Source organism: Sus scrofa, chromosome 4 (assembly GCF_054392235.1).
Source record: "Sus scrofa isolate SSC_HxYL_T2T_F1_AM1 chromosome 4, Sscrofa_HxYL_maternal_Yorkshire_Landrace_v2.0, whole genome shotgun sequence".
In the NCBI taxonomy this organism is placed as follows: Eukaryota; Metazoa; Chordata; class Mammalia; order Artiodactyla; family Suidae; genus Sus; species Sus scrofa.
Genome location: NC_139386.1, coordinates 67,138,093 through 67,160,138, shown reverse-complemented (window position 1 = coordinate 67,160,138; position 22,046 = coordinate 67,138,093). Strand labels below are relative to the sequence as shown.

At 40.0% G+C, this 22,046-nt stretch overlaps 1 protein-coding gene across 14 annotated transcripts in view; it reads left to right on the top strand.

The window, feature by feature from the left end:
• Positions 1-22,046, top strand: part of TERF1 (telomeric repeat binding factor 1) — a 33,908-nt gene that overhangs the window by 2,195 nt on the left and 9,667 nt on the right. Inside the window, exons 2-9 of one of the 14 annotated variants that reach the window (XR_014843680.1) lie at positions 2,924-3,019; positions 5,908-6,029; positions 9,093-9,179; positions 13,091-13,240; positions 14,784-14,889; positions 17,186-17,331; positions 18,357-18,416; positions 20,096-20,187. Coding sequence is in view for 2 of the 14 variants with exons in the window: in XM_005663028.4 (XP_005663085.2) it covers positions 2,924-3,019; positions 5,908-6,029; positions 9,093-9,179; positions 13,091-13,240; positions 14,780-14,889; positions 18,357-18,416; positions 20,096-20,187 (717 nt within the window). In the remaining 12 variants the exon portion in view is untranslated. Of the gene's footprint in view, positions 1-2,923; positions 3,020-5,907; positions 6,030-9,092; positions 9,180-13,090; positions 13,241-14,779; positions 16,303-17,185; positions 17,332-17,933; positions 18,417-19,775; positions 20,188-22,046 lie in introns of those variants that run through there. The other 13 variants (XR_014843676.1, XR_014843677.1, XR_014843678.1 and 10 more) reach the window with 13 other exon arrangements.

The following is a 22,046-nucleotide window of genomic DNA, read 5'->3' as shown; positions in this document are numbered from 1 at the left end:
GCAACACCTGATCCTTAACCCATTGAGTGAGGCCAGGGATCGAACCCGCAACCTCATGGTTCCTAGTCAGATTTGTTTCCGCTGCGCCACAACGGAAACTCCTCATTTACTACACTTTTCAAGATTATGAAAATATACAACCTAGAGCATGAGGCTCCGTAGTAAATTGTCTAAGTTTGATTCCTGGCTCTGCTGGTTTGTAGCAGCAGGACTTGAAGCAAGTACTTGGTACCACCACAGTTTCCTTGGTACCACAATTTTCTCATCTGTAAAATGGTAGTAATAATAGTATCCACCTTAGAAGGCTGTTGAGAGAAGCAGCTGAACTAATATGTATAAAGCAACAAAGCACAGTTTCTCAAACTCAAACCTTTTGACATTTTATACCACATAATTCTTTGTTCTGTGTATGCTTGAGGGGGGAGGAAGTGAGGTGCTCCTGTGCATTGTAGGATCCTTGACCTCAACCATTGGGTGTCAGTAACACCACTCATGACAAAAATGTCTCCAGACGTTGTCAAACATCTCCTAGGGGACAGTTTGTCCCCAAGGGTGCCAAAAATCACCCCTAGTTGAAAACCACTGTTAAGAGCTGAGAGTGGTGCCTGCTGTTGCAATAAGTGCTTAAATAAGTTTGGATTGTTGCAGGTCATTAGATGTGTGAGTGTATTCTATCAGCAGTGTTTAGTTATAGGTTTGGCAAAAGCAGGAAGCTGAGTTTAACCAGGGTAGTTTTTCATGCCTTTTGTTTTGTTTTGGCTTAACGGTGTGGGGAATCTGTAGTTATTGCATGGTAGGCTTAATAGAATATGAAAGGAAGTGAGGACAGAAGGGATCTGACTTTCTTCCCTAGAATAGATTAGGTCTCTGTTTTGCTTTGCTTCTGTACCAAACTTACCCTATATGACACTTTAAATTAGTCACTGGCATAACTTTCTGTTTAATTTGTACCTTTTTCAGACTAAAACCTTCCTGAGGGGCAGGGACTGGCTATCTTATCATTCAGTCATGTTCAATAAATTTTGAACAGCAGTACATGTTCAATAAATACTGAATAAATTGTGTTTAAATTTTAATTCTATTTTGTGCTCTTTTTGAATCCTATTTAATTATATTATGACTATATTTGGTCCAGATAATCTCTGATAGAGCATGAGATTATGACATAATAGAATTGAGGAAATAAATAAAAATAAATGTGTTCATTCGTGTCATCTGCTTAGCAGCTGCAGAACTACTTTTTGGTTTGCTAGTTAATTTAATCTATTTTAATTAATTTATGTGTCTTTTGTCTTTTGAGGGCTGCACCTGTGGCATATGAAGGTTCCTAGGCTAGAGATCTAATCTAAGCTGTAGCTGCCAGCCTACACCACAGCCACAGCAACCCCAGAGCCAGAGCAACGCGAGATCCTTAGCCTTAGTCCATGTCTGCAACCTACACCACAGCTCACAGCAGCACTGGATCCTTAACCCACTGAGCAAGGCCAGGGATCAAACCCACAACCTCATGGTTCCTAGTCTGATTGGTTTCCACTGTGCCACGATGGGAACTCCCTAATTTAATCTTTTTATGTATACCAACCAAACCCTGGTTGAAAGATAATTTAACGGTGGTACCTTTAAGTCCGACTTTAAACATTATTTCCTTAAGAGAAGCCTTTCCTGGTATCTCCCCCCTCTAACCAGCTACTAAAACACACTGTAAGATTTCTCTGTTATTTGCTTCCATAGCATTTTGTACTTACCGTTTTTAGTTTTCTCCATGTTTTAACTCTAATTGGTCAATCATTTGTCTTCTATTGCTACATAGTAAACTCGCCAGAGACCAGGATTATGGTTTACTACCACCGTATGTACTCACTACCTTGCTTTCACTACCTTGCTTAACATCTGGGTGCGCATTCAAATATTGAGAAAGTTAATATTAATAATTTTTTTTTTTTTTTTGTCTTTTTGACTTTTCTAGGGCCGCTCCTGCAGCATATGGAGGTTCCCAGGCTAGGGGTCTAATCAGAGCTGTAGCCACTGGCCTATACCACAGCCACAGCAACATAGGATCTGAGCCATGTCTGTGACCTCCACCACAGGTCATGGCAATGCCAGATGGTTAACCCACTGAGCGAGTCCAGGATCGAACTGACAACCTCATGGTTCCTAGTCAGATTTCGTTAACCACTGCACCAGGACGGGAACTCCAATAAATGTTTTTAAAATCAAGCTTTATAAACTGAACAGACTCACTTAACTGAAACCCTGATGTCAATAATATTTCCTATAGTTTTAGGCATTTTAAGGTATACATTAAGTTTCCAGCTAATGATTTGGCACAGTTTGGATCTAAATCTCCCTTTTTGTTCGTATGGAATGCTACCTGTGAGAGGACATAATTTTAAATACTTCTTATTCTGCATGTGAAACATCAGTTTTATTTTGAAAGAAAAGTGTTTATTATTAAAATTTTTTGTTCAGATTTTTTGAAATTGTCAATAAAGCATACAGCTCCAAAGTTTTGATTATCTTTGGGTGATGTTTGTACCTGTTACTCAAACCACACAGAGGCACTGCTGGGTCAGGTTTGGAGTCTTGATATTTGTTTTTTTGGGGTTTTTTTTGTTGTTGTTTTTTGTCTTTTTGCCTTTTCTAGGGCCGCTCCCGTGGCATATGGAGGTTCCCAGGCTAGGGGTCGAATTGGAGCTGTAGCCACCAGCCTATGCCAGAGCCACAGCAACGCGGGATCCAAGCCTTGTTGTGTCTGCGACCTACACCATAGCTCACGGCAATGCCAGATCCTTAACCCACTGATCAAGGCCAGGGGTTGAACCCGCAACTTCATGGTTCCTAGTTGGATTCGTTAACCACTGCGCCATGATGGGAACTCCCGGTGTCTTGATGTTTTAATAAAATTCACTTTTTTCACTTTCAGCTCTTATTCATGGACTACCCAGTCTAACAGCTTATCAACTGAGAACTGTATACATCTGTCAATTTTTGACAAGAATTGCAGCAGGAAAAACCCTTGGTAAATATGTGTTTATATCTTATATTGAATGTATTTCTATCTATGTCTAAAGGTAAGACAATGAGAAGAAACAGATGGGAACTAACCTTTGTTTTTGAGAATTTGCCCATGTGTATTTGGCATGTATATCTACACACAGGCATATCTAAAGCTTAGTAAAAGAAATATACCTATTTTCCTAGAGTGATGAGCCTCAAATTTTAGCTTGCCTCAGAGTTATTAGGGAACTTAGAAACAGGATACTGAGGGCCCTTCCTTATCATGAATTTCTGATTCAGTAGGGTAAGTGAGGGGCTCTGGAATTATATTTCTAATAAGTTCCCAGGTGATTCTCATGCTACTGTTGGGGAACCATGTTCCATGGACTTTGTCTTAAAGATATTGTTAAATTTGGAGTTCCCATCGTGGTACAGCGGAAATGGATCTGACTAGGAACCATGAGGTTGTGGGTTCGATCCCTGGCCTTGCTCAGTGGGTTAAGGAGCCAGCATTGCCATGAGCTGTGGTGTAGGTCACAGATGCGGCTTGGATCTGGTGTTGCTGTGGCTGTGGTATAGGCCGGCGGCTACAGCTCTGATTCAACACCTAGCCTGGGAATCTCCGTATGCCGCAGGTGCAGCATATGGAGCCCTAAAAAAGACAAAAAACAAAAACAAAAACAAAAACAAAAAGATATTGTTAAATCTATATGGTAACTTTGTGGTGACCTTTATTACTAATCATACATACCCTTTTTTTCCTGGCAACTTTATTTGAAACCTCTTATTTGAGCTTGGTTTTAATTTTAAATTGGACCGTAACAGAGAGGATTGATTCTTTTTTTTCCTTGTTTTTTCGGCTGCACCTGAGGCATGTGGAAATTCCCAGGCCAGGAATCAAACACATGCCATAGCAGTGACCCAAGTAGATCCTCAACCCGCTGAATCACATGAGAACTCCCTTAGCACTTATTTAATAAGGGAATATGATTTATAGCTAAAAATATCTCTCTCCCTTGTTCTTATAGTTTATTTTATTTTATTTTATTTTTGTCTTTTGTCTTTCTTTAGGGCTGTACCCATGGCATGTGGAAGTTCCCAGGCTAGGGGTCAAATTGGAGCTGCAGCTGCCAGCCTACACCACAGCCACAGTGACATCAGATCCTCAACCCACTGACTGAGGCCAGGGATTGAACCTGTGTCCTCATGGATGCTAGTCAGATTCATTTCTGCTTAGCCATGACAGGAACTCCTCTCATAGTTAATTTAATTTTACTTTATTTTGTCTTTTGTCCTTTTAGGGCCACACCGTGGCATATGGAGGTCCCCAGGCAAGGAGTCTATTCAGAGCTGTAGCCGTCTGCCTACACCACAGCCATAGCAGTGCCAGATCCTTAACCCACTGAGCAAGATCAGGGATCAAACCCACAACCTCATGGTTCCTAGTCCGATTCGTTTCCTCTGCACCACAACAGGACCTCCTCTCATAGTTAATTTTAAATTGTAATGGCTAAGCCTGGTTTAGTTTATGAGTGGCTAATACAGCATGTTCATATAAATGACCTTTTGATGCAAGTAATGACATATTTATATTGGTTTTTATAGTTTACAAAATGCTTTCCCAAAGGTCTCTAATAATTACACAAAAATGTTTACTTATAAAACATGTAGTGTTACATAAAATCCCACCATATTAGTACCACCATCAGGGCCCTCATACTAATCTAGCTCTGGCTTACGTGGCACATTTTGTTCTGGCATTGAGGTTAACTCTGGAGTTGGTGCCATGACAATAAGTGGATAGGACTAGAGGCAGAATAAATGGAGACAGTAGATAGTCGGGCTGGGCTGGTGGCTGAAGGAGAAAGCAGGCTGTTACAGACACAAAGAAGAGAATTCCTGACCATGCAGACTAAAAGTTAACATGGTTAACAGTTGTCTTGTAAATTAAGTGCCGCAAAATATTCTGAAAGTGCTTGGCTGGGCTTCACAAATGGCATTTCTCTTTCCAACAACCTTTTATCTGAAAGAAAGGGTGGAAAAATAACCCTATGTTTTGTATGACCCTGTGGTTTAATCTTGAAGTTCTTGGGTACATCTGAAATATGATAAGTCAGGGTCAATGATCAAGAATCCATGTATGTTGGAGTTCTTAGGGATAAATCTAGCAAAAGCAGTCAAGATCTGTAGAGCAAAGCTTCAAATGTTTTGTGAACTCACCTAGCTTTTCTTTTTCTTTTTTTTTCTTTTTGGCCGCCTAGCAACATATGGTGTTCCCAGTCCAGGGATCAATTCCATGCTGCAGTTGTGACCTACACCATAGCTGTGGCAATATTGGATCCTTTTTTTTTTTTTTTTTTTTTTTGTTGTTGTTGTTGTTGCTATTTCTTGGGCTGCTCCCTCGGCATATGGAGGTTCCCAGGCTAGGGGTTGAATCGGAGCTGTAGCCACCAGCCTACGCCAGAGCCACAGCAACGCAGGATCCGAGCCGCGTCTGCGGCCTACACCACAGCTCACGGCAACGCCAGATCATTAACCCACTGAGCAAGGGCAGGGACCGAACCCGCAACCTCATGGTTCCTAGTCGGATTCGTTAACCACTGCGCCACGACGGGAACTCCAATATTGGATCCTTAATCTCACTGTATGGAGCTGGGGATTAAACCTGTATCCCAGCACTCCAGAGATACTGCCAATCCTGTTGCAACACAGTGGGAACTCCTTTTTTTTTTTTTTAAAGTTGATTTGAATGAAGAAATTAACCTGAAAAATCTTTCCTAAACTGGTATATATAAGAGCAGTGCCTGACACGTAGTATACACCCGGTCAATATTTAAAATGAATTTATAAAAAAAATAATAAATTTTCTGTAGCTTTCTAAGTTACTTGTTTTGGTTTTGGTTTTAAAAGATGCACAGTTTGAAAGTGATGAAAGAATTACACCCTTGGAATCAGCTCTGATGATTTGGGCTTCAATTGAAAAGGAACATGACAAGCTTCATGAAGAAATACAAAATTTAATTAAAATTCAGGTATGAGCATTACGTTGTGTTTGTTATTTTGCTAGAAATTAAAACTGTAACTTTTTTTTTTTTTTTTGTCTTTTTGTCTTTTTTTGTTGTTGTTGTTGCTATTTCTTGGGCCCCTCCCGCGGCATATGGAGATTCCCAGGCTAGGGGTTGAATCGGAGCTGTAGCTGCCGGCCTATGCCAGAGCCACAGCAACGCGGGATCCGAGCCGCGTCTGCAACCTACACCACAGCTCACAGCAACGCCGGATCGTTAACCCACTGAGCAAGGGCAGGGACCGAACCCGCAACCTCATGGTTCCTAGTCGGATTCATTAACCACTGCGCCACGACGGGAACTCCAAAACTAACATTTAAAGAAACTAATAGCCATTTGGTAGAAATTGGACAGTACACCTATAGTAAAATTATAATCATTCTCTTTAGAAATCGGACCTTTGGTTTGTAGTTTCTTTTAGGGCTGCACCTAAGGCATGTGGAAGTTCCCAGGCTCGAAGTGGAATGGGAGCTGCAGCTACCAGCCTATGCCACAGCTACAGCAATGCCAGATCCAAGCCGCGTCTGCAACCTACATCACAGCTCATGGCAACTCTGGATCCTTAACTGAGCAAGGTTAGGGATCAACCTGTGTCCTCATGGATACTAGTCGGGTTCGTTACTGTTGATCTACCATGGGAACTAGTTTATAGACTTTACATGAGCTCTAAGAGCTGGGACTTCATGTTTGCCACCTAAGTGCATACTGCCCCCACTTTGGAAAGTATACCAAATCTATTTAAAGATCACTATAAACAACCAGTGATTTGTGCTCTGTCATTTAAAGATTATCAAATGATAATAAAGTGGATTTTTGTGATTAAGAGAATGTAAAATTGTAACTTTGTAGAGAGAATTTTAGGAGTAGCCTATTAAAGAGAAACCAAAGAAGTCATTCAAAGATACACTAGGAAGGAAAATACGTTTTACATATAGGAAAAGCAAATACTCAGTATTTTTTATTTAAAAAACTTCCAGATTTTTATTGATTTATTTTTTTTGCCTGCACCTGCGGCATACAAAAGTTCCCAGGCCAGGGATTGAACCAAGCCACAGCAGTAACAACAGCAGACCCTCAACCACCAGGCCACCAGGGAACTCCTAAATTTAGATTAAAAAAATAATTAATCATTGGGTAGGAGAAAATCCAGATGGTGTCCCACCTTCTCAAGAATTAATTATCGGTAGTGTGAATGTCAAGTAAAATTAAGACCTGAAGAGAATGGGCAGAAAAATGGCCACTTCTTTTAAGAATTTCACCTACAGGCAGAGATTTGCCATGTTATCCCGATCTTTTGGAGCTCTAGGGAAAGTAGGCCTTTGTTAAATACTACCATAAAGTTGAGCGAGTTACCATAAAATAACATAGCTAACTTGTAAAAATATATTGCTTACTATTTGCCAGATACTGTTCTAAACATTTTCATATATAACTCTTTAATTCTCACAACTAAGAAACTGAGGCACCAAGAGTTTTCTTTTCTTTTCTTTCTTTTTTTTTGTCTTTTCTAGGGCCCCACCAGTGGCATAGGGAGGTTCCCAGGCCGCTGGCCTATACCACAGCCACAGCAACGCCAGATCGAGACATGTCTGCCACTCACACCACAGCTCACAGCAACACTGGATCCCTAACCACCAAGCAAGGTCAGGGATCGAATCTGAAACCTCATTGTTCCTAGTCGGATTTGTTAACCACTGAGCCACAACAGGAACTCCAGCAAGAGTTTAAATAGCTTACCCAAGTTTACAAGCCTACCCTAGTGTTAATGGTAGTCCTATATTTTACTGCATGTGGTATCAAAAAGGTCAATTTATAAAATGTTTATTTGAAAGCATTCCTGAGTTTTATATAGAGATTTTCCTGGGGTCCTAAGTAGCAAATTTTATATATCCTACTTATCACAAACACCAGGAGTTCCTGTTGTGGCTCATTGGTTAACGAATCCGACTAGGAACCATGAGGTTTCAGGTTCGATCCCTGGCCTTGCTCAGTGGGGTAAGGATCCGGCGTTGCCACAAGCTGTGGTGTTTGTTGAAGGTGTAGCTTGGATCTGGCATTGCTGTGGCTGTGGTGTAAGCTGGTGGCAACAGCTCCAATTAGACCCCTAGCCTGGGAACCTCCATATGCTGCGGGTGCAGCCCTAGAAAAGACAAAAAAAATAAAAATAAAACAAAAAAATAAAAACACCATCCACCTACTTTCTCCTTTCCCTTTTACTCAAAATTAATATTTAGGTAGGTCTTCAGTATACATTATATAGCTCCTAATTTGTTTATTAATTTTTGTTTTTAGTTTGGCCTGAATTACAAAGAGATAACATGCTGGATATTTATTAGTAAATATACAAGGGGCTGATGAGAAATTTTCAGGCTTTCAAGTGACAGTTATTTTGTGTTTATTATCATTTAGCAAATCAAAAGTATTAAACTACAGAAGAATTTTTCTCTTTTTTCTTTTTTGACTACCCTGTGGCCTGTGGAGTCTCCAGCCCAGGGATTGAATCTGAGCCAGTTTCAATGCGACCCATGCCACAGATGCAGCAATGCTGTATCCTTAACCCACTATGCCAGGCCAGGGATTGAACCTTCGTCCTGGTGTTGCAGAGACACCTTCTATTCTGTTGTGCCACAGTGGGAACTCCCATAAGAATTTTTTTTTTTTTTTTTTGGTCTTTTTGCCATTTATTGGGCTGCTCCCACGGCACATGGAGGTTCCCAGGCTAGGGGCTGAATCGGAGCTGTAATCACCGGCCTACGCCAGAGCCACAGCAACGCGGGATCCGAGCCGCGTCTGCAACCTACACCACAGCTCATGGCAACGCCAGATCCTCAACCCCCTGAGCGAGGCCAGGGATCGAACCCACAACCCCATGGTTCCTAGTTGGATTCATTAACCACTGCGCCACGATGGGAACTCCAAGAATATTTTAAATGAAGTAGTTTAGACATAGATGAGTTATTTCACTACTAAACAACAATTATGTATTCTTAAAAGCAATCTAAGGTATGCGCTTGTCATTATATCTTTTAGGCTATAGCCGTTTGCATGGAAAATGGAAACTTTAAGGAAGCAGAAGAAGTCTTTGAAAGAATATTTGGTGACCCAGATTCTCATATGGTAATTTTTTTTTTTTTTTTTTTTTGGGTCTTTTTTTGTCCTTTTTTTAGGGCCGCACCTGAGACATATGGAGGTTCCCAGGCTAGGGGACTAATTGGAGCTGTTACTGCTGGCCTATGCAGCAACGCAAGATCTGAGCCATGTCTGCCGCCTACACCACAGCTCACGGCAACACCAGATCCTTAACCCACTGAGCAAGGCCAGGGATCAAACTCACAACTTCATAGTTTCTAGTTGGATTCATTTCCACTGCACCACAATGGGAACTCCGTTTTTCCTTTTTTTTTTAGGGTCACACCCAGGGCATATGGATGTTCCCAGGCTGGGGTCAAATTGGAGCTGTAGCCTCTGGCCTACATCAGACACAGCAACACCAGATCCGAGCTGCATCTGTGACTTACACCACAGCTCACGACAACACCGGATCCTTAACTCACTGAGCAAGGCCAGGGATTGAACTCACAACCTCATGGTTCCTAGTCAGATTTGGGTTTCTGCTGCACCACAACAGGAACTCCTTATATATGGTAATTAAAAAAATTAGATTCAGAATCGTAGAGCTGCTTTTATGGAATAAGGAAAATTGAAAGTATATTGGGGGAGAAAAAAATGCTTTCTCTTTTAAACAGTATAGAACGGTGATGTCCAATAGAAATATAATGCCAGTCATGATATGTGATTTTAAATTTTTTAGTAGACACATTAAAAAAGTAAAAAATAAGTAAAATTAATTTTAATTAACATTTTATTTAACCCAATTTATCCAAAAACATTACTCTTTTTAACAATCAGTATACAGATGTGTTGGTGAGATATTTTGCACTCCGTTTTTTGTACAATCAGCCCTCTGTATCCTGGGTTCCATATCTGGGGATTCAGTCAACTGCAGATTGAAAATATTTTGGGGGAAAAAATTCTAGAAAATTTCAAAAAGCAGAATTTGAATTTGCCACTCACCAGCAACTATTTACATAGCATATTCATTGTATTAGGTATTATAAGTAATCTAGAGATGATTTAAAGTATACAGGAGGATGTGCACGGGTTATATGCAAATACTGTGCCATTTTATATAAGGGACTTGAGCATCCTTGGATTTTAATATCCAAGGGGAGTCCTGGAACCAGTCCCTCAGAGATGCCAGGATACAACTGGACTAATAAGTCTGAAATCTAAAGTGTTATTTACTTAAGTCTAAATTCAGGGCTCATATTTTTCAAGGGCAAAGTCACCATATGTGACTGGCGGCTGTCATATTGAGCAGTGCAGGAATAGAAGAATACATTATAACTTGGTTATTTTTCTAGCGATTTCTTATGTGACCATTAGTTTTTAAGTGTATGTGCAATATTAAGGTCAATAGAAGTTAATTTTGAAGTATTAAAAACAGTGTTAGCAGAGCAAATTATGCTTATTTATAGAAATAAAGATAGTTTTTAGTGAACTTTTTAGATCTACACCTGTGGAATATGGAGGTTCCCAGGCTAGGGGTCAAATCGGAGCTACAGCTGCTGGCCTCTGCCACAGCCACAGCAGCGCCAGATCCACGCCTTGTCTGCAACATACACCACAGCTCACAGCGATGCTGAATCCCTAACCCACTGAGCGAGGCCAGGGATCAAACCCTCATCGTTCCTAGTCGGATTTATTTCCTCTGCTCCACAATGAGAACTCCAGTTTTTAATGAACTTTTTATTGAACAGTAGCATACCTTTAGTAGACTATGTGTATCATAAGTGTATAAGTAGATGTATTTTCACAAATGGAACACGCTCACATGGATGAGCTTCTAGATCAAGAATCACAAGGACCCTCAAATCAGATCATTCCACCTCTCAAGGGTAACTACTATCCTGACCTGAAACATCCAGGATGAGCTTTACTTATTTCTGAACTTTATATAATGAAATCATATAGCAAGTTTATATTTGTCAGGGAGACTCATAATGTATGTGTTTCTATTGCATGTATGTTTAGGAATAGAATTGATGGGTTGCAGGATATGCCCGTACTCAGTTATGGTAGATACTGCCAGATGGTTTTCCAAAGTAGTTCTGTCAATTCCTCCAGTAGTGTGGGGGAGTTCCAGTTGCTTCACAGTCAGTATCTGTGGTTTTCACTTTAGTCTTTCTGACAAATACGTAGTGCTACCACATTGGGTTTTCATTTGTTTCTTTAGTGGTTAATGATGTTCACTGCCTCTGCACATGCTGATATGGGTGAGTGGGGAAATCAATCTATTGGGGGACTGAGCCTTAGTAAAGGCTCATTCTTTCTCTGCTTTACCCCTGTTCCTAAGGTGTAACCCCAGAGATTTCAGCTGAAAGTCTAATGTGTTTACTGGGTACCCTACTCTTACTTTTTGCCTTAGCGCTGTGCGACTACAGAAAACTCCACTGTGTGTGTACTTCACAGAAGAGGAAACTTTATGGCCAGTAAGCATAAGAGAAAGTGTTAACCTTAGTAGTAGTATTCATGATTGGACAACACCAAGTAATATCCTGAAATAGCACTTCCTGTACCTCAGATTGGCAATGATTAAAATGTCCTAGAATACCAACAGTTGGCGCAAAATGTGGAGAAATGATAAGATTGCCATCCCTTCCTCTTAGTGTAAATTGGTGTTTAATCTTTGGAGTGCATTTTAACAAAATTGATAAGCATGCATTCCAGCAATTTCAATTCTAGATATATACTCTAGGGTAACTGTTTGTACTTTCACTGCATGCTTTTAAAACAAGGAAGCTTTATGAAAAAAATTAAAGCTGGAAAAAAAAATAATAACCCAGGCCCTACTGTCACAGTTGTTCTAAGATAGATAGATTGTGCTTGAGAATTAGGATTTTTTTTTTTTTTTGTCTTTTGTCTTTTTTTGTTGTTGCTTTTTCTTGGGCCGCTCCCGCGGCATATGTTGTTGCTTTTTCTTGGGCCGCTCCCGCTCCCAGGCTAGGGGTCTAATCGGAGCTCTAGCCACCGGCCTACGCCAGAGGCACAGCAACGCGGGATCCGAGCCGTGTCTTCGGCCTACACCACAGCTCACGGCAACGCCGGATCGTTAACCCACTGAGCAAGGGCAGGGACCAAACCCGCAACCTCATGGTTCCTAGTCGGATTCGTTAACCACTGCGCCACGACGGGAACTCCGAGAATTAGGATTTTAAAGCTTTATAGCTTTATTGTGCAACCAGCGTTGAAGGAACTATTGTCTAAGAAAAACTTGTACTGTGCACAAAAAAAAAAAATGTAGAAAAATGTTTAATAGCATTGTGGTAATAGAAAATAGCCTAAATGCTTTCAACAGGCTGGAAGGAAAGATGAATAAGTGGTATTTTTGATCAATGGAATGGAATACTATACAACAGTGAAAGTAACTAGTAATTCTACAAATATAAAATCAACGGGGATAAAGTCATCAGCATAGAGCTGAGCAAAATATATAGAAAGTTTCAAAGGACTACACACAGCATAACACCATTTGTATGAAGTTAAAACCATGCTAGACAATACTTTCTGTTGTTTAGGGAAGCATACATAGTGCAAATATAAAGGAACGCGTGGGTGTGCTGAGTTCTAAATTCAGGATAATGATTACCTTGAGAAGAGGAGGGGCAGGGTGGGAGAGGGATGCCCTCAGATTATGGTAATACATAAGACTTTAGTTGTATAGTAATGTTTTATCTCTTAAACTTGGTAATGGCTATTTAGCTTCATATGGTTTTTTAATCCTTTTTTATATGTGTGAAATATAAAATATTTTTTAAAGCCAAAAATATATTGGTGGGCATTTAAGATGGGAGAATTTTTTTAAAAATCTCTTGCATTTTTGTTTATAGAGTTTTTTTTTTCAATTAAATAGGACTGCTTCTAGTACCATATTTCTGATCTGTTAATGTTTCTTCTGTTTTCTTTAGCCTTTTAAAAGAAAATTACTTATAATAATCTCTCAGAAAGATACATTTCATCCCTTTTTTCAACACTTCAGCTACAACCACATGATGGAGAAAATTAAGAGTTATGTGAATTGTGTGCTAAATGAAAAATCATCCACCTTTCTAATGAAGGTATGCATATTTCAGAGAGACTATAAACATAGGCTTAGGTAAAATTGTTATAATAAAAGAGAATACCTGAAATATAAATCCTTAAAAGGTAATCAGAATTTTATTTAGTGATTTTATAGAAAATGTGGTGTTGTAATTAGTAAATCTAAAGGGTTTATTGGTGATCTTTGTAGTATTTTTACAACTTTTCAAAGGAAGAGTTGGGGAAATTTTTCAAAGTAAAAAGTTGAGGGGAAAACTTAGTAAAACAAATTAAGAAATTAGTGAAAAGGAAATTTTTTTTTTTTTTTTTTTTTTGGTCTTTTTGCCATTTCTTGGGCTGCTCTTGCGGCATATGGAGGTTCCCAGGCTAGGGGTCAAATTGGAGCAACACCGGATCGTTAACCCACTGAGCAAGGCCAGGGATTGAACCTGCAACCTCATGGTTCCTAGTCAGATTCGTTAACCACTGCGCCACCACGGGAACTCCAAACTTTTTTTTAAATACGTTTAATTTTTTTTTTTTTTTTTTTTGCCTTTTGCCTTTTGCCTTTTGCCTTTCTCTAAGGCCGTACCTGCCGAATATGGAGGTTCCAGGCTTGGGGTCTAATGGGAGCTGTGGCCACCATCCTACACCAGAGCCCCAGCAACGCCAGATCCAAGCCGAGTCTGCGACCTACAACACAGCTCACGGCAACGCCAGATCCTTAACCCACTGAGCAAGGCAAGGGATTGAACCTGCAACCTCATGCTTCCTAGGCGGATTCCTTAACCACTGAGCCATGACTGGAACTCCTGAAAAGGAATAGTTTTAATTAAATTTTAAAAGAAATTTTTAGCATATTTTTGAGGAAAGTAAAATTGGACTAAAGAGTTGTAAAAAAATTTTTTTTATTGATGCTGTATCCTGTCTTAGCTTCAAAAATTTTCAACTTCATATGTTATAGTGTAATGTTGTTTACCTTTGAGGTAGTTTTATTTTAAAATACCTAGAATATTTTTTTTTGGAATTTTTTTAAAGTAGCCTTTTAAAATTATCTAGAGAGCATTGTGTGTATCAAATATATTTACAAGGAAAGGCCTTCTCTATATTGCTTATAAGCCAAGCCACTGGCTGATGGTGGTGTCATAGTGGGGAAATAACAATAAACTGCCCTTTATTGGCCTGTAAGAAATACTTTGGTTATGACTGTCAAAGTACTCAAAGGCTTAATTTAATGTTATTTGGGGTTGTTGGGTTTTTTTTTTTTTTTGTCTTTTTAGGGTTGCACCCACAGCATATGGAAGTTCCCAGGCTAGGGGTAGAATCAGCTACAGCTACCAGCCACAGCCACAGCCACAGCAATGCAGGATCCGAGCCACGTCTTCAACCTGCACCACAGCTTATGGACCACAGCCAGATCCCTGACCCACTAAGTGAGGCAAGGGATTGAACCCACATCTTCATGGATGCAGGTTGGATTTGTTTCTGCTGCGCCACAATGGGAACTCCCTAATGTTATTTGTTTTAAATGGCTTAATGCATTCCTTCCTTTTTTACCCTGACCCCCTTTTTTTAAGGCAGCAACAAAAGTAGTCGAAAGTAAAAGAGCAAGAACAACTTCTCAAGATAAAACTAATAGTAATGATACTGAATTGGAAACTGAAGCTAATTTGGATATAGGACAAAGGTTTGTAAGTTCATTAATATATTTTATGTCTCATGAGTGTAATATCTATGTAAAGTGATGCTAGTGAGCCATTATTAATAAAAATGATTACCACGTAGTAGGTATATGTCTTACTGATGATTAACATTTGGATATTTGGGAGTACTGTAGAGTTACTTCATGGCTTATGCAAATTGTCATATATGCTAAGCAAAAGTAGAGAGAAAATAGTACTGTTTAAATAATGTGAGTAATAATCGTTTACCATTCTCAGGGAACATGTGCTCTAGAACAGTGTTGAGGTTGGAAGCCTGAATCATTTCTGTCCCTTAGGTGTCAAGTCCTATATGCCCTCATGTGACTGTTTATTTTACTGTCCTCTAGTATTTTAAAATATTGTAAGGTAATAAATAAATTGTAATAAATAAATTGTAAGGTAATAAATAAATAAAATAAGGTAAGCTAACTGTTTCATCTGGTTCTTAATGCACAAACAGTAATTTGCTCCAGTGCTGAAGGGAAAGAGGCTGTGTCAGTCCTACGTATTGAGAGACAAAAGAGTTCAGGCTCTAAAATTATTTCTTTAGGGATTTTCAAGGGTAATTTTTACAGAATTGGCTTGCACCTTTTGCTTTGGCTTTAGAAACCAACCCTAATGAAGAGGATAAATTCTGCTATTGTAAAGATCTTTTCTGTTGAACCTGTGATCCATTCCTCTCTTCATCCACCCTTATACCATGGCCAAATAGCAAAATCTTTATGGTCTTTGGATGTGTGTATTTGGCAATGCCTATGATACTCCTCTTTTTGTGGGGACCATGACTTAAGTGCTACAAATCCCCATCTTATTTACAGGTGGGATTGGAGTCGGAGTCAGGTGGACATGGCATTGATCATGCCTCAGGACTAAGCTCGGTCTTCTTACAGTTTCTTCTTGTCCCTACTTTTCAAAGCATGATCTGCTCCTTACTGCTTCACCTTCCCAAGGGCTCTACTGCAGTCTAATTTCTCATTGACTTTTTTTTGTCTTTCTCTCTTTTTTGGGCCACACCCAGGGCATATGGAGGTTCCCAGGCCAGGGGTCCAATCAGAGCTGCAGTCACTGGCCTACACCAGAGCCACAGCAATGCTGGATCCCCAACTCACTGAGTGAGGCCAGGGATCAAACCTGCGTCCTCAGGGATGCCAGTCAGGATCATTAACTGCTGAGCCACAACGGAAACTCCGTCATTGACTTTTTTTTTTTTTTTAAGACCCATTTTGAGCAGTAGGGACTTCATTTTTTTTTTTTTTTTTTTTTTTTTTTTTTGGTCTTTTTGCCTTTTCTAGGGCCGCTCCCTCAGCATATGGAGGTTCCCAGACTAGGGGTCTAACTGGAGCTGTAGCCGCTAGCCTACTTCAGAGCCACAGCAACGTGGGATCTGAGTCGCGTCTGTGACCCACACCACAGCTCACGGCAACGCCGGATTCTTAACCCACAGAGCAAGGCCAGAGATGGAACCCGCAACCTCATGGTTCCTAGTCGGATTCATTAACCACTGTGCCACAACGGGAACTCCAGGACTTCATTTTTATTGGCTCAGTTATTTCCTTTTGTTTAGGAAATCAAAGTTTAATAATACTAAGACCCAATACATTCTGTGGCCCAGCCTTCCTGCTCACTGTATTACTGCTTTAAAGTAAAATAAAATTAAAACTTAACATGATTCTTACAGATAACAAACACATTTCCTAGGTGCTCTCCTAATACAGTACTACCCACTTATTTCAAATACCCTCCTGCACATCAACAGCTTAATCAGTGTGTGTAAAGCAACTCTCGATGTTCTCATCTGTCTCTCTGTACCGTGGCTCTCCTCTTTTACCTCACACATCCAGTTATCTCTCTAGGCGCTATGAATTCCATCTCAGAAATGCCTCTTTAAATCTGTTCTTATCATTTATATCCTAGATTATCCCTTAGCTCCTGCTACACAAACTCCTCCTTGGGGTGACTTCCAGAGGTAGCTTTCCAGGAAAGTAAATCTGTTTAACTCACTTCCCAGCTTAATAACTTCTGCTGGCTTTCGGTTTCCTACTTGAGGAATTAGATTTTATTGCATGGCTTACAAAGCCTTAGGTAGCCCCTTTCTGTTTTTGTTTGTTTTTTTTTTTTCATACGTACATTGTCCCTAGCATTAACCCCTCCCTCCTTTCTCCCCACATACATGGCATCTTCTAGCAAAACTGCTTCTCCCCGATCTTCAAATATTACACGCTCTTTCATGCCTTGACTCTTGCTTCTATTTTGATTTTCTTTCTTTCTATTCTCTTCAAGGTAAGCTCTTGTAAGCTCTTATATGCCATTCAAGGTCTAGCTCAAAGATCACCTGTAAGAAGTCTTTCTGAGCTCTGATCAGAGTTGTCACTTCTGTGCTCCCACAGCACCGAGTCATACCTCTGTAGAAGGACTTATCTTTGATGGTAATATATCTGTTTATATCTGTCTCTTAAATAGATTAAGAATTCTTTGGAGGTTCTTTTTAAGTTGTGTATCCCTGGGTTGTAGTTGATTACCAGGCATGCATTAGAACTTGTGTTGTAGACACAGGGACCAAAACCAAAATTAGAGACAAAATAAAGATCAAGAATCAAGCAAATAAAAGACTTTGTTCTGGTAAAGTTTATAAACTGTTTGAGGCAATAAGAACTATAGACTTGAAATAGAAACAGAATTTATTGTTAAAGTTTATAGACTTAAATGCTGAAGGAGTTGATGGACAGTGTCCAGAAAAGGAGTGTTGAGCTGGGCCTTGAAGGATGGTTGAGGTGAATGCAAGAGAAAATACCGTTTCAGGGAGAGGAACAGTTCCATTGAAGGCATGGAGCTGTAAATGGTTATGCTGTATTTGTTGGAGCTAATTTTAACTATATTAAAAGGGAGGGATTTTATAAAAATCTCCATTGGAGATTGCTGGGGAGGACAAGAAATTAAGCTTGAATTCATAGAACTAAAGATCCATGGGAGGAGTTCCCATCGTGGCTCAGCTGATTAAGGAATCTGACTGGCATCCATGAGGACACAGGTTCGATCCCTGGCCTCACTCAGTGGGTTGAGGATCCGTCATTGCCGTGAGCTGTGGTGTAGGTCACAGACATGGCTCGGATCCAGCGTTGCTATGGCTCTGATGTAGGCTGGCAGCTACAGCTCCGATTGGAGCCCTAAAAAAAGAGAAATACAAAAAGATCCATGGGAGAGTTTTTGAAAGAGTGACATGTGAATGCTCAGTACAGCACCAACCCTGCTGAACTTATGTCTGGGGAAGACATGGAGACATCTGGGCAGAAATTAGCTATATTGTAATGGACTACAAAGGTCCTAATTTTACCAGGGTTTCTTTCCAAAGATACTTTTTATAAATTGAAATATGACTTGACTATGTGGAAAGTACTATCCTTATGAAAAGTTTTTTTGTTTACATTCTTACAAATGTTTTCTTCTTTTAAAGTGTTAGTGAGAAACAGTCTGCGGTAACTGAATCCTCAGGGGATACAGTATCCTTATTGAGGTGAAGTAAATTGACATTTTTCTTCTCTTTTTAAAAAAAATCTATGAAGCAATTCATGCAAACCTAAGGTTATAATAACTGCCACATAAATGGTATGATTTGAGGAGTATCTCAGGGTTCTATTTACTTTAACAGATATTTAAGACCCTGATGTATCTTGAAACTTGGGAGACCTGCCTCTGGGATCCTGGGTTGTTTCACTTTGTTTCTACAAAGAAAATCCATGGAGGGAGTACTTGAACTTAAAGCAGATAATTAGTAAACTCTTACTCTGTCAGAAACAAGGATATGATCTTGGGGCAGGAAGGGGACAGAAGTTGCATTTCTGATGAATGCCTCAAATTCGAATTTCATGAAATTACTTGAGGAACTGTTTAATCTACTGGAAAAGCTGTGGCAGACAATGTAACATGTTCAGAGAGCAGAAAGTCTGCATGAATGATTTCAGAGGATAGAGCAGTTGGGATGCCAAATGGAACCATGGGAGGGGGTGGCTGACTCGGTGGGGAGGAGGTCACTGGAAATGAGGAGCTGAGAGGCCAGGATGTTATGTGTCACCCATGAAGACCCTGAAAAAATTCAAGGTAATGGCAGCACTTGGGGGTAGAGAGAGATCTGTGTGCGATGGGAAGTGCTTGGAAGGATAGTGAATGATTCTGGAGAATGGTAGATGGCGATTCACCTCAGTGACATGAATCTGCAAAGGCTTCTATGAAAGCAGGATCCTGAAAGCAGCATCCATTAGGAAATGGAAAGTATAGAGACCCACCTTTGGAAGGAGGCCACAAAGGAGAGACAGAAATATCCCCAGGAGAGAGCTAGACTTAAGACAAAGCGAAGAAGTTGAGCGTGGCATTCCAGAGAGCAGCATACTAGGAGTTTGGGGAGGGAGGGAAGGAAGACAGTAGCAGGTTGCAGAGAGCACTTAAAGGGGGGAAAGTACAGATTGTAGGTGGTGATAAAATAGCTGCATAAGCTTAGGTGAACTTTTTTCATTTTAGTTTGCTCCTTTATAAAACTGGAATAACACAGACTTTGCAGGTTTGTCCAGAAATTCTGCCACATCCTGTATTTCCAGTCTTAACCTTTCAGAAAAGCCCATTTTGGGATCTGTCAAGATAATCAAGTGATATCTGCTGTCACATATAAAGAAATTTTGGGGAAGTTCTCATTATGGCCCAGTGGTTAACGAACCCGACTAGCATCCGTGAGGACAAAGGTTCAATCCCTGGCCTCCCTCAGTGGGTTAAGGATCCGGTGTTGCTGAGAGCTGTGGTATAGGTCGCAGATACGGCTCGGATCTGGTGTTGCTGTGGCTGCGGTGTAGGCCAGCAGCTACAGCTCCAATTGGACCCCTAGCTTGGGAACTTCCAGGTGCTGCCAGTGTGGCCCTAAAAAGACAAAAAAAGAAAAGAAAAAAGAAATTTTGGAATTTCTCTAATTGGAAGGCCCAAAGAATCTTGGTTTCTGAGTAGAAAGTAAGTAATGGGAGAGAGGGAAGTCTGAAAACAAAAATCTTAAGAGGCCAAAGATTAAGATGGGGCACTAAGCAAGGAGAGCACCAAAGGAAATAGGCCAAGGTAGAAGCAGATCTTAGAGGTTGAGACCAGTCACCTACCTTTTCCCATAGCTTTTCTGGTCTTTGCAGAACAAATCACAAGCTTTTGTGTTTCATTTAGGTCTCACAAAAATCTCTTCCTATCTAAGCCAAAACATGGAAACCAGCAACAAGATTTTGATAAGAAAGAGGAAAGAGTGGAAACTCTTCAAAGTAAGTATAAGTATTTAGTTTTAGGAGTGGGGAATTGATGTGTCCTTGAAAGCAATCCAACCCTGACCTTACGCTACAACACACAAACACACCTTAGAAAACTGAAGCACGCATAGGCTGGCAGCTGCAGCTCCAATTCAAACCCTAGCCTGGGAACCTCGATATGTTGAGGGTGGAGCCCTAAAAAATAAGAGAGACCAAAAAAAAAAAAGAAAACTGGAGCACAAAGAGATTAAATATCTTGCCTTCAGAGAGTTAATGAGAAATGGTACTTTATTGAGTATTGATATATATGGTAATGTTCTATAGCATTTAATTAATGTTAACTTTTTAACATGAACATTTAATTAATACTGAATGTTGTTTCTGTTTAAAAACACCTTATTTAATATATATTGTTGATTCCTTAATATTGAACCCACAGCCAACCATACTGTAGCTTTAATATGCATTTTCTCTGAAGGAAACACCTGCACAGCCTTCTTGCATTTAGGAACACTAGATAGCACTCTCACAATACATGGGGGCCATTTTAAACAGCAAAATTACCCCCCAAAAAAGCATAAAAATATGGCACTAAAGAGACTGTAAAAAGAACAGTTATCTAGCATGGGAGCTCAAACAAGAAGGCAGAGCTTCAGCTTGTTTAATCTCAACTGGGAACATACACATCGGGTGACTCAAATATCTTGCCATTCTGTGCATGTCCACTAGTGACCACAAAAACATTGCAAGTATTGATTTTTGATTTACAACCTTAAGCAGGTAGGTGAATTTTCAAAACCAGAATCCATGAATATAATGAGGATTGGCTATATAGAATCTAGCTACCCTTCTCACTGAATTTAGAATTTATCATCCTGGGAGTTCCCGTCGTTGCACAGTGGTTAACCAATCCATGAGGTTGCGGGTTCAATCCCTGGCCTTGCTCAGTGGTTTAAGGATCTGGCGTTGCCTTGAGCTGTGGTGTAGGTTGCAGAGGCAGCTCAGATCCTGCGTTGCTGTGGCTCTGGCGTAGGCTGGCGGCTACAGCTCCGATTGGACCCCTAGCCTGGGAACCTCCATATGCCGCAAGAGCAGCCCAAGAAATGGCAAAAAGACAAAACAAAAAAAAAAAGAAAGAAAGAAAGAAAAAAGAATTTATTATCCTTATAAAAGACATTGCTGGATTAAAAAGAAAAGCAACAATAACCATTGTTTGGTTTATTTTCTTCATTTATTGTTTATTGTTTTGGGCTTTTGACCATGCCCATGATCTATGGAAGTTCCTAAGCTAGGGATTGAACCCGCACCACAGCAGCGACCCAAACCACAGCAGAACAACTCGGGATCCTTAACCTGCTGCACCACATGGGAGCTTACCAGTCCATAATTATTTTCAATTATAATTTGATCGTTAAGTGCCTTCTTGATGTATACTCGTTCAAAAAATGTTTATAGAACCCATACCAGTTCTAATGCAAGGATTTTTAAATTGTGTTGATCTAAATATAAATACCTACTGATCAATCTAGAAATAGTAAGTGTACCTGCTTGATGCTGGGTACATAGTAGGCCGGCAATAAAGCAAATAAAAATATCTTTATTTTTTTTTCTCAGATTTGTGGAATTGTCATGTACTTTAAAAAAAAACAAAAAAAAAAAAAACAGGTAGTTAAGAAAACTTGAAGAAAAAAAATCACCTAGGTTCTTTCTATGCAGAAAAATCTCACCAGCATTCAGTGAAATGATGATTAATATTTTAATTACAAAAGACAAAAAAAAAAAAATACCCTTGGAGTTCCCATCGAGGTGCAACGGAAACAAATCTTACTAGGAACCATGAGGTTGTGGGTTCAATCCCTGGCCTCACTCAGTGG